Raw genomic sequence first — 14,034 nt, 5'->3', positions numbered from 1 at the left:
GTGTGCTTTCAAACAAGGGAACATCATATGTAGAATATGGTACAGCCATAGTTTTTCATAACTTCTAGTCACACACAAGGAATTCGTCAGCAACGTGGGGACATACCATTTCACAGAAAAAAAAAGTATCCAGCTTAAGTAGGATGCAAATTCGGTTTGAGAGTTTTCATCGCAAACTACCGTACAAATATCAGATAATGATGTTATCTACAGGAAAACTTTTCGACATAACGGTATGTTAAAAATATCAATAATACAAACTGCAGTGCGCACTGTCACGAGCTCAGATATACTACAAGTGGAACAATAACTTGATTAGGCCACATGTGCTGCAACTGTTACCGGAACATGGCCACGTAATTAAATTTAAAACATCCAAAGTGTAAAAACGTCGAGAAATTTGTCTCGCATCAATGAGATGAGTTTCCCAGGGGACGAAACAGAGGACTTGGGAGTTACATGAAATAGTTGCTTTCAGGTTGTCGGTATGAACATGTGCAAAATAATTAAGGTCGATATGTTTCAATTTCAATAACGTGTTGTTTCTTGAAGCAGTATCAGTTTAGCGTTTTGGTGCATGTGAATACTTCGAGACGATAAATTGTTCAAAAAAAGTTTCGTGACAGCCGAGAGGCAAAGTATTCAAAAAGTATATTGCTCTTTATAGATAGCACAACTTTCGTTGTTATAACTTTTGGACTTCGAAAGTCACACTGTGAATGCTTGAACTGAATTAAGGATGTTACCAATAGCACTGAAAGAAAGAAATTGAAATCCCTAGTCACCACCGTCTTCAATGATACTACAGTATCAAAAATGAAACTATGAATTACGTTTTAAATTTTTATAACGGGTTTTATAATTGTTGGTATGTTGTTGCAGGCGGCTCAGGAATGGCAGACGGTGTTCTTGATTGCCAGCATCATACACTTCTGCGGAGTCGTATTCTACGCAATCTTTGCCTCCGGAGAAAAACAGCCTTGGGCAGACCCTCCAACTGAGGAGACCTGGCGCCCAGAACACACCCTGACTGACGACGGGAATGCATGGAAATACCAAACCTACGGTTCTACAACTCATGGATATGAGGGGGAAGTGAACACTGCCTGCAATGGGGGTCCCGTACCCCCTCCTTATAGTCCCGTGTATGAGACTAAGGAGCAACTCGTTCAGAAGGAACAGAGAGATCGCTATATGGCTGATGGAAATGAACGAGATTTCTAAAGTAGTAGATGATTTCATTTGTCATTTTATTCCACATCGTAGGTCATAGGAATATTGGCATGCGCTGTAGGTCGAAGGACTTAAGGGAAGATTAAATTTCAAGTAATGGATACTGGTTCAAGGTCATGTCAGGAACAGCATGGCAGGTTGAAAAGGATCTGGCCGGGTGACTGTCGGTATAGCAATCGAGGGTTGTTCATTTCATTAGGTGTAACTGAATCATACGTTCACGATACGAGATTGATGGTGTCCTTGTGCAAACAGTGTGGATAACGAAGCTTGGCAACAAAAACATCGAACAATAACAATCCAGGGAATTCACAGCAATGAAAGAAGGGGATGGATTTGCGTCCAATCCAATCACGATCCCAGTACGAGAGTCGGCCAACATGCCCGAGAATATGATTAGGCCAAACACAACTCTGCAGAAAATCAAATTTGTACGACAAGAAGATGCTTTAAACCACATCATGATAAATCATCATCGACCATGCTCGTCAAATGAAAAATGTGATCACGTGACTATCCAAGATGGCGGCTATCGGGATCAGGTGGCCGCCGTAGTTGCGTATCTCCTATTAACGTCTATTTTCCGAGAGACAAGCTTTCTTTGGACATCTTACATGGCCGCTCTAATCACACTTTCTAATTCAATTTACCCAAATCGCTCTGGGTAATATCTTTGAGCAACTGTATAACCCAATGGCTAATGTTTTCCCTCTGGCCAGATGCCCGAATATAAAATGGGATTGGACCTCAACACGGTCCAGGATTGAGTTGATTACATTTTGAGCTAAATTTGATGACGGTGGAAGAAAGAGAACGCACATTTCAAGTTGAGGGTTGTAAATTAGGTTAGGAAGAGTTATCTAGCTGTTTCCACAGAGAAAGGGGAGAACTGATCATGTGTCTACGACCAAAATCAATACTCAGTGGTAACATATACTGTAGGCCGGTATAAATGGAATAGGGAACATCAAAAATATGGAATGACAAGGAAAGGGAAATGAGTAGTATTCAGACCAATGAAGTTACGTTTGTATTGCTAATAATTGTTGATTTTTAAAATGCTGAATTTCGTTTAATGAATTTGATTATAAGTGTTACTTGTGATTTCGCTTCAGGTGTTTGTGATAATGTTTCTTAGGTAGAAAACAAACTTTTAATGTACAATTGGATTAATTTGATAGGAAATATTTATTCAAGCGAGACAGCGGTTTCTTTCTATTTGTTGAACTGTTAATTGATTTAGATTTGATTCATTTAGAAATACTGTGATTGAGATATATGGATTATAATTATACTGCAACATTTAGAACGTGAAACAATTTCATCAGTACTTAAACGTTTTTCAGTATATGCTTGCGGGTATAATTTCTATCTAAAGTTTCCTTTTCAGAAATTTACGTCAGATGTAAAATATCTAACGCATACAAAATTGAAGAACATTTATATATTTGATTAACTAACACTTATAATTGATCTCTTAAAAAAGGAATCTTTTATGTAAATAACATGTATGTACATAATGATTTTGAGCGGCAAGCTGACTCATAATCGTAAACATGTTGAGTTTAAATTGTTTGAATATTTATTAGGGGTTTGTACCAAGCTACAAGTGATTTCTTTGTGTCTTACGCGTATTCTAATCTGTGATATTAAACTTATCCCTTCAAATGCATAAAGATATACATTGTCTACGATGCAGATATATGTACTGTTTTCTTTATGTTACCTCCTCAAAATCAATCAAGGTTGTTTTGAAATGCAAAAAGCAAATTTCAAAATTACAATTTCAAAGTCTATTTACAAAAGTATTAACGAAATATATTTCATGGTTGTGTTTACAAATTAAATCACGTCTTGATCTGTTGCATTAGTAGTTGTGTTTGTATGATAGTAAATGGATAGATCTTTTAGCACCTGTGTAGATGAAAAATTTGAATGTACCATGTTCTATTTGAATATCCATCATGATAGATAAAAAGAATACCATCGTCATTTTTTCACAATGTTTTGTTACACGCTTCATAGGCTGTGGTGAGAATGGCGATGTGAGAGCAGTATAACCACCTTCTCTATACTTCTTCTATCATAGATGTTTCATGTGGAAATACTCACCCATATTAGGTAGGTGTTGATGTATATTGCAGATTCATTCATGTCAATCACTATGTGTAAATATTGTTAGCATACATAGCTATTACCTCCTTGTTAATAATACAACCCGATTGATGAGTTGTTTGCAAACGATACTTTGAAGTAGTAGAAAGGGCGCAAGTAAATAAACCAACAAGAGCAATTAAATTGGTAAATAAACCAATTGGCATGACATGTTGATATCTGTTTTCCTTTCATGTCCAGATCGTTATTGTGTCACGCATGGGCAGTTAGTCTCCCGATCAGAGTCATCAATATCAATCACGGTGATATTTAACATTGTTTACAGAGTGACACGAAATAAATCCTGAACAGGCAACAGTCACATCTCCAGGCTCTGTGCGAGCCACGGAGGACTGTATGACACGAAAGCAATCACATTTCATCCGCCCCGACTCACATTTCGAAAATTATAATACAAAACCCTTGAACATTATAAAGAATAAAATCACGATATAGAATTAATTATGGTCAGAAAAGACCTGCAAAACCTTTAGATATTGACCTTCAACAGTCACATGAGCGGTTGACATGAGTGAGTGAGTTGGGTTTAACGCCGCTTTTAACAGTATTCCAGTTAAATCACGGTGTGTCAGCTTAATGTGGGAGGAAATCCCGAAGTGATGCAGGTCGTTGACATGAAATAACATAAGATACGTAACTTCTTGCAACGTTAACATAGGTTATTGAAACTTTATATTTAAAGATGTCTTAAACAATAACATGAATAGAGGCCGTGATATATCTCGTATCATTTACTATGTGAGATTCGTAATACGTTTATAACGAACTCGCTTATAAATTATAACCAACTGACGGATATAACGAACTGGTTTGTTTTGGGTGCCGGCCAATGTATGCTGTACATATGCCTATAACGAACTACGGTAATAACGAATTAGAACTAGTGGTCCCTTTGAGTTCGTTATAACCTTAGTTTACTTTGTACATAAAACGCCAACGCCAGAAAAAACCAGACTCGATAATATACATATGCTAACGATAATTTCGCAATCGCACAATGGACACGATATATCCTATGATTATGGAAATGTTTTTGTCAAAAATAAATTAATTGATAAGACAGTAACATAACAGAATGACATGCAATAATAAGCCTAGAAATATACACAGTTAAAGCTGATGACAGACTTGCCTAGCAACAAGCATAAAGTGCTACATGAGATTATTAGCAACGTGAAAATCAGAGATTGACAAACATCAGTGATATAAGAGATGTATTATTAACAAGGATATCAGCGAGTGATCAGCAGCAATGACATAAGATATTGATAAATAACGTTCATGTCAGAGAGTGACACGCATCGTTGATACAAGACATTTGTTAGCAACAGGGATATCAGAGTTTGACTAGCAACAAAACATTAAGAGATTGACAAGTAATGTATCGATAGGAGAGTCACTTACAACAATGTCAGGATACATTGACTGGCAGCAATTGACCACAACATGCCAGATATTGACTGGCTAGAAAGGTATCAGAGAGTGACCAACAACGGATATGTGACATATTGGCTAAGGCTGAGATTGACTGTCATCAGATCTATAAGATTTGTCAACTACTATGTATACGATATTGACAAGCAACAGATCTATGAAAGATTTACATGCTACAGTGACGGTCCAGCGATAGGTGAGGTGAGGTGAAATTGGGTTTAACGTCGCGTCCAAGATTATTGCACTTATATAGCGACGTGCATGCACGTGTATGTGTGTGTGTGGCTGCTTGTACTGGCCCGGATTGATGCCGATTTATAGTGCTAGCACACTGAGATATCATGCCGCAGTTTAACATGGATACCCCACTCCGACACAATATACTGACTCCGAGCTGACCAGTCCTTGTTTTAGCCCTTTAATGCCGAGCGCCAGACAGGGTAACAACAAGTACCACGGTCTAGCAATAAGAGTTTGCTAGCTAAAGATGTATAAAGACTGACCAGCAAAGGACGTATGCAAGAATGACTAGCTACTTTAAATATGAGATTAACCAGCCACAACGATATCATATATTGACTAGCAATACATGTGTGTGAGATTGACTTGTAACAGTGATATCAGATATTGACTATCAGCAATGCCACAATAGATTGACTAGCAACTTGATATAAAAGATTGACTTTCTACTGTGCATATAGCTTGACCAGCAACTTCATAATTGGTGTGTAGATTGCAATATAAGATATCGTTTAGCAACGGTGATACAATTTTGGATTGACTAGCAATTGTGATATCATACTTAGACAAGCAACAGTGATCTAAGAGATTGACTAGCAACAGAGATCTAAGAGATTGACAAGTAACGATGATAAAAAATATAGATTGACTAGCAACGGTGATATCATACAAAGACTAGAAACTAAACTAAACTGACTAGCAACTGTGATATAAGAGATTGACTAGCAACAGTAGTATAAGAGATTGACTAGCAACAGTAGTATAAGAGATTGACTAGCAACAGCAATATTAGAGATTGACCAGCAAAATGGCCAAAGAGATTGACTAGCAACACCAATAGGAAAGACTGACTAGCAACTGTGATATAAGAGATTGACTAGTAACAGTGACATGATAGACGGACTAGCAAGAGTCATATAAATGTTAGACTGACTAGGAAATGTGTTATAAGAGATTGATTAGCAACAGTAATCAATCTCTTATAAACTGACTATCAACTGTGATATAAGAGATTGTCTAGCAACAAACATATGATAGACTGACTAGCAACCATGATAGAAGAATTGACTAGCAACAGTGATAAAAGAGACTGACTAGCAACAGTTATATGATAGACGGACTAGCATATGTGATATGAGATTGACTGGTAACAATAATATGATCGACTGACTAGCGACGGTGGGATGGTAGCCGGACTAGCAACAATAATATGTTAGTTTCAGCTGCTACAGATAGTTCACACATCTCTTTACACGGTAGTGTCATTTTCAAAAAGCAATTTCACGTAAAGATTGAACCAATCATAATCCTGTCAAAAATACGGTCCGCCTTCTGAAAAAATTTACTAGTCTTTTAAGAGTAAATTTTGCGTTGTTCTGTATAAATCATTCAGTGAAAATCCTTTGGGATTTCTTTTCAGTGCTCCCAGCTAAAGTTTTCATTCTCTATATTGTGATTTATAGGAGAACATCCACATTCTTTTTCCTCTGGGCTTTTATTCAATTACGTTCTCGGGTCCTCTTTGAGTTGTGGTTTAATGCTTCAATTATCATGAAATAAAACTTTATATTAATTTCGGAGCAAAACATCGATTTCCATTCGTTTTAGGGAATGACCACGTGTGATTTGATCAAATTCCCACCTACAAATAAGATCACTCATTTGGATTTATTCGCGTCTGTCCGTAACATTAATGAAATGCGATTGTCCCCCGACAGGCAAATTGAAATTTATCGTGTTTTTACAAGAAAATCCCCTTTCGTTCTGACGTCATAAAGAAGCTGAGAAAAATCCTAAATCTCCTTTTGGATGGAGAAGTGCTGTCATTGAAATCCTCAAGCGAGGTCATCTGCTTCGTAAATTACTGTAAAACTAAGGAAGTGCGAAAACATTTAAGGTTCCACGGGTTATAAATCAGGGGTATACTTGTTTATTCACTGTTGCTGAAATTAACATCTTCACCTACATGTGCGGTGGGTTACTTTGAGCTAAAGCACCTTTCTCTTCAAAACCGCTTGGTTCATCATTTCATAAAAAATTAAGCACTTTAACCCGAGAAAAGCTATGGACCGCTTACAGTTTATTTAAACAAAATAATAATTGTTAAAAGAATAATAATAATAATAATAATAATAATAATAATAATAATAATAATCCTTCGCTTGGATGAAGTCGGATGGCCTGAAAAGTGAAACAGAAGGCTCCAGGCCAGTCACTTACCACTTGAAACAGTCAAAATGTAAATATGAAATGTAGATTATGCAATGAATTTAACGATACTGTCCAACACATTTTCTACGGATGCCCGGCACAAACACAGTATTAAGCGACATGATAGTGTGGCTCGATCCTTTTCCCGCCGTCTTCGCTATGCTTGAGGTTTTCACACAGAGGTCCATCCATGGTACGACCCAGAATAATTAGAGGGCGTCATGGGAAATGATAAATACAAAATTCTTTAGATTAGGCCCGTATACAGCCTCAGGGCTATCCAGGCCAACAAACCTGATCTTGTCCTTTTTGATAAATCAATGAAATCATTTATATCACTGAATTTTCTGTCCCTTTTGACACTAATGTGATTGACAAGAATCGGGAAAAACATGGCAAATATGCAGACCTCGCTTTCGAATTTTGTAACTTGTGCCATATGTTCTCGTGTTTTAGTCACGTGCCCCATAGACTTGTCAGTTTTGTGACGAGTGGCACCCGTGGGTCAGGATACGCTGACATGTTCGCGATAACCTGGCACATAGATCGGTATATGGTCTCTACCTGGCATCATCACTATTTGAGAGCGATTCCAAAATACATGCACCTGATTATGAATCGTTCCTTTCTCTGCGAGCATCGGGAGGACCATTCAGTGTTCTCATACCATCTGTACCAGTGAAGATCCGGGTTAGAATTGGTTTGTAGCAACCCATGCTTGCCGTGGAAGCGACTGTGCTTGTCGTAGGAGACGACGAACGGGATTGGGTGGTCAGGCTCATTGACTTGGTTGATGCATGCCATCGTACCCCAACTGCGTTGATCGATGCTCATGATGCTAATCACTGGATTGCCTGGTCCAGACTCGACTATTTACAGACCGCTGGAATAATGCTGAGTTCGGCGTTAAACAACAGACAAACAAACAGAATCGCACACCATTTGCCCAGGTCGTATCGCTGGTAACTTTGATATTTTCCAAAATTAAATCAACGTAAACATTTCCGATAGATTGAGCTGCGGGGAATGTGTAAATAAAGATTGGATAGTGCTCAAGTGCTTTCAAGGTGTATACCAAAAGGTCTTTTGCTTTCCCTTTCGCTTTCTAACCATGCAACTCCTCGCAGGCGACGGTCAATTTAGAGTCAAGCTGGTTCCTTCGATGGCTGCTACAACAGAGGGAACATCTCCGCCAGACTAAGGGATGCAATTGCTAACACACATACTCCCACTTTGATATTTTAGATCTAATTTCAGCAATCGCCCCAAATTACGATCAAGTATGGCTGACGGTCACGTCACCTAGTGTAACGCTTGGGGCCTACCTGATCACACTACAGTCGTTTAAAAGTATTTGGTGACGTCTTAATTCGCGCTGGGGAGTGCGGTCAGCAAAATTTCAACCTATCAAGTAATTTGCGGATACGAATATAAATGTCTCAAGAGAGATCAGAGGTAGTTTTTAAGCAGTGTGTCATCTATTTAAGAATTACGCGTTCGGGGTTCATGTCTAGCGTTCATGTTGGTTAATTTCTCCGAATGGAGATAAGTATTTTGGGTTATTTAGTGACAGTTTGTTGATTTTGTTGGTGGTTTTCCTGTTCATAATGCAATTTGGTAAACCTTCCTCTCGTTTATTGCATATGTTTCTATTTTTCATTTGCACTAGGACTGTGAAGATCCGGGCTAGAATGGGTCTTCAGCAACCCATGCTTGCCGTAAAAGCGACTATGCTTGTTTCAAGAGGCGACTAACGGGATCTGGGGGTCAGGCTCGCTGACTTGGTTGATGCATGTCATCGATCCTAATTGCGTGGATCGATGCTCATGTTGTCAGTCACAGGATTGTCTGGTCCAGACTCGATTATGTACAGACCGCCGTCATATAGCTGGGATATTGCTGTGTGCGGTAAACAACAAACAAACAATTGCAAAATCTATACACTAGAATTTAGAATTTTACACTCATGTATTTATTAAGGTTACACTGATGCAGACATAGTTAGACATAGGTTAGACATTCTAACCCGGACACACTTATGTATATATAGTTACGCAAAAACATGTAAAGTTATACCAATGAATATAGTTACAGTTATATATACAGTCACATTTCAATATATATTATTTATGAAGTCGCATTAATACATATGAATGTAGTCACAGTAAACATACTATTGTAAATACATGTGTCTGCCATCAACACCAGTTTTAATCACGTTAAAACAGATAATCCTAAAAATAAAAATAATAATAATTAAAATCAATTTTATTGAGAAATGCACACGCTAAACGTGATGTTACAAGTTGAGCATAAAATCGGTTTTTTTATTATGCAGTCTATTCATCAAGGAAATCATTTCCTTAAATAAAATAACTCGACTCACGCAATGGGTAAAAATAACAGCTAGATATCTGTTAAAAGGACATTTCTTCAGCACAGCTCGCTGCGCTGACATGTAAACCCCATGGCGCTTCTATTAAAAAAATCGATTAATTTTTGCGTTTCATATTATAAGCATTCTATCGCTTTATTTTTTCTATAGTATCATCCATAACACAATTTCTCCCAACTCTGACCCATGAGCTAGATGAGAAGATGCGGGAACGCACGGTGTCTTTCTATACTATAATGCTTTGACGGTGGCTGCGGGGGTCCCTATTTGTGATTGATTTTACCTAAAAGGGACTTTATATCAGAAAATAGACCATCGGTTAATTAAATCGGTTAGGCGCTGGTAGATTCCTCTCAGCTAATATTCTTCAGTTTTATTACAAAGGCCGTAGGCATCGCCACGGGCCAGATTCGCTAGATCCGGTGAAAGTGAAGAATAATGAATTGAAACGCTCGTTATGAGAGTATTCTCAAAATGATCAGAAAATCCTGTCATGGATTCAGTTTGGGTTTCTTTGGCTGAAGCCTCAGAGCATGTCTCGCATTACATGTGTCAAACGATGATGATCCGTCGTAATAAGAGATGTAGTGGGATTCAGTGACTCATTGTTCCTGGAAGGATAACAGGTAAAGCGCGTGATTGAAATTCAAGGTCACAACACATGAACTAAATGTTTCTTTTTTGTCTTCTGCCAAGGACAGAAAAGCATAAAAAAAAAATTCTTCTTCACAAAAAATTTTAATAACAATCTCATGTATAGTTTCATCAACCTTAGAGGACCACTGGTCAGAGATACCTTAATGTTAAAGAGAGATGCAACTTGTTCCCTTTGAATGGAATCGTTTAACGTTCATGAATAATTTCCATCTATATTAATCAGTAATTAGGTATTTCGGAGAGTTCTTAATTAGTTGGTAGTTTTACCTGTATAACTTAAGCAGCAGGGATGCCTTCTACCCATAGACATTCCAGTCTCATTTTCCTGGACGAAGAAGCAGGGTGTCCTTGGCATGATAAATAAAACATATTTTATTCTGAACGTACAGTAGTAGCGCTAGGTATTGATTGTGGTAATAAGACAATACAGTACTGTGGTGATTACTTCAGAAGGGCGTGGTGGTATATGAGTGCGGTGAGATCGGATGGGCGCGGTGAAAAAACAGTCAGGTCGTAACATTATAACACGATACACAAACCGAATACCAGATGGGAGTATGCCGTATAGAGTCTTGCCGCGGTGTGAACAGTTCAAGGGTCGTAGTTGCAGAGTCAGTGCTTGCAGTGGAGGAGAGGGTAGTAGTAGACGTTGAGACAGTGGTGAATTGGTGGTAGCAGTCGTAGTTAACCGGTATGGAAGGTTGGGATCCACTGGTTTTCAGTGATCCATTTATATACTTATTTTGCCGTTCAGGCCCATGAAATATGTTATAATCTGCGGATAATCAAGACTGGTGATTCTCTGGCGTTGGCATTCTATATTCAATGGACGAAAATGTTTATACGTAGTTTTGATTGTTGTCAGTTGTTACATCATGGCAGTAGACTAACTAGTTATGGCATGGTGTTAGTTTTGATGACAGTGGCAGTAATAGACACATGGCTTCACGGAGTAGTTGTGGCATGGCGTTAGCAATGATGGCATTAGCAGTAATAGACACATGGCTTCACGGAGTAGTTGTGGCATGGCGTTAGCAATGATGGCATTAGCAATAATAGACTCAGGGCTTCACGAAATAGTTGTGGCATGGCGTTAGCAATGATGGCATTAGCAATAATAGACACATGGCTTCACGGAGTAGTTGTGACATGGCGTTAGCAATGATGGCATTAGCAGTAATAGACACATGACTTCACGGAGTAGTTGTGGCATGGCGTTAGCAATGATGGCATTAGCAGTAGTAGACACAGGGCTTCACGGAGTAGTTGTGGCATGGCGTTAGCAATGATGGCATTAGCAGTAGTAGACACATGGCTTCACGAAGTAGTTGTGGCATGGCGTTAGCAATGATGGCATTAGCAGTAGTAGACACATGGCTTCACGGAGTAGTTTCGGCATGGCGTTAGCAATGATGGCATTAGCAGTAGTAGACACATGGCTTCACGGAGTAGTTGTGGCATGGCGTTAGCAATGATGGCATTAGCAGTAGTAGACACATGGCTTCACGAAGTACTTGTGGCATGGCGTTAGCAATGATGACATTAGCAGTAATAGACACAGGGCTTCACGGAGTAGTTGTGGCATGGCGTTAGCAATGATGGCATTAGCAGTAGTAGACACAGGGCTTCACGGAGTAGTTGTGACATGGCGTTAGCAATGATGGCATTAGCAGTAGTAGACACGGGGCTTCACGGAGTACTTGTGGCATGGCGTTAGCAATGATGATATTAGCAGTAATAGACACAGGGCTTCACGGAGTAGTTGTGGCATGGTGTTAGCAATGATGGCATTAGCAGTAATAGACACATGGCTTCACGGAGTAGTTGTGGCATGGCGTTAGCAATGATGACATTAGCAGTAATAGACACAGGGCTTCACGGAGTAGTTGTGGCATGGCGTTAGCAATGATGGCATTAGCAGTAGTAGACACAGGGCTTCACGAAGTAGTTGTGGCATGGCGTTAGCAATGATGGCATTAGCAGTAGTATACACAGAGCTTCACGGAGTAGTTGTGGCATGGCGTTAGCAATGATGGCATTAGCAGTAGTAGACACATGGCTTCACATAGTAGTGGTGGCATGGCGTTAGCAATGATGGCATTAGCAGTAGTAGACCCAGGGCTTCACATAGTAGTGGTGGCATGGCTTTAGCAATGATGGCATTAGCAGTAGTAGACACAGGGCTTCACATAGTAGTGGTGGCATGGCGTTAGCAATGATGGCATTAGCAGTAGCAGACCATGGCTTTACGAAGTGGCTGTAATGATTAACGGTAGTTGTAGCATGGCAATAGTAATGATGGAATTTGCAGTAGTAAACATATGGTATAAGGAAGTAGTCGTGAAGATTAACTATTTATAGCATAGTGTTAGTTTTGATGTGGGTAGTAGTAGTAGACACATGGCTTAGAGAAGCAGTCATAATGGTTAGCAGTATTTCTGGCATGGACCTAGTGCCGATAATACTGTCAGTAGGAGAAACATGTCCTGAAGAGGTAGTTGTAATGTAACAGTAATTATATATTGATCCTTTTGGTGAATTGATCACGGTAAAAGTGCTGAAAAATCCAGATTCTGGAAGAATCTATGATTGGAGCCAAACACCACCAGCCGACTCTGGCGCCTCAGTCTACTGCATCATCTTAACATTCTGATTTTTTGGCCAATTTGCAGTATTTCGGTCCTACAACGATAGCCTCATGGATCTATTGTTGAGAAACATTATTTCAGATCATTGCACGGTCACGAAAAGAATGATTTACCCATCTTAGAGTAAGTTCCAGCCATTTTCATGAATCCTCCAAAACGAAGTCCTAAGGAACTTGGAAGTGACTTTTGAGCGCAATAAATCAATCAGCCTTGCAATGGAGACTTTATTCAATTAATTCCTTAATAACAAGTAACGTAATCCCACCGAAGCTCAGCGTCATGAGACACGATGTTATGTCAGAATGATTCATACCCGGGCCTCTGAAGTACTGCAAACCAGGAAGACCCTCATTTATCACGTTCTGTAGCCTAAGCATGCTCTGTGAATTGCACAACAAGAGTAAAATAACTGTAAACATATTAAGGATATAGATTTGTCAATGTATCTAAACTATCCCTTAATGAATATTCCCGGCAACATAAATGCTTGTTGGTATCAAAACATTCTATTAGAGGCATTCAGAATAAATCACAAGGACACAGATGCATCGCAAATATACCTTTATGAATATTCCCGGAAGTATATATGATCGTTGATATCAAAACATTCTTATCAGAAGCATTCAGTAGGAATCAGAAGGACTCAGATTCGATTCTCCTGATGCAGTACAGCCTTAAGGGAACGGCCATTTCACAGTTCTTGGAAGTTTGTTTGAAACCTAGGGATTATTCACCGAGTGTGTTTCCGTGTCGTATATATCAACATGTTTGAAATAAAAAGCCAGCCTTTGGCATATATACTACCCATCAAAAGTTTAGACTCACTGAAACCACTCACTATATCGCGTAGGAAAATCGTATTTGTGAAAGCTAACAATAAAAAATAACAAAATCATTCATTTAGGTCTTCAAATCCATGTTCAGAAGGACGTGTGCATTGGTGATTAGTGAACCAGAATGCCGTATTGGCTAGTACCATACAAAAGTGAAATTGCAAAAGTTAATAACGGGTATGACCACCCCTGGCTCTAACACAGGCAT

General features: G+C 39.0%; 1 protein-coding gene across 1 annotated transcript in view; it reads left to right on the top strand.

Annotated features, from left to right (window-relative positions):
• The window catches only part of LOC139462295 (vesicular glutamate transporter 2-like), a 68,426-nt gene extending 64,879 nt beyond the window's left edge, over positions 1 to 3,547 (top strand). The window contains exon 12 of the mRNA XM_071243920.1: positions 883 to 3,547. Within this exon, the coding sequence (XP_071100021.1) occupies positions 883 to 1,224 (342 nt within the window). The 3' untranslated portion in view covers positions 1,225 to 3,547. The remainder of the gene's footprint in view (positions 1 to 882) is intronic.
• Positions 3,548 to 14,034: the final 10,487 nt, after the last annotated feature.

The sequence above is a fragment of the Haliotis cracherodii genome, unplaced genomic scaffold, assembly GCF_022045235.1.
Source record: "Haliotis cracherodii isolate W230 unplaced genomic scaffold, xgHalCrac1.p SCAF_15, whole genome shotgun sequence".
Lineage (NCBI taxonomy): Eukaryota > Metazoa > Mollusca > Gastropoda > Lepetellida > Haliotidae > Haliotis > Haliotis cracherodii.
This window is presented reverse-complemented; position numbering and strand designations above follow the sequence as displayed.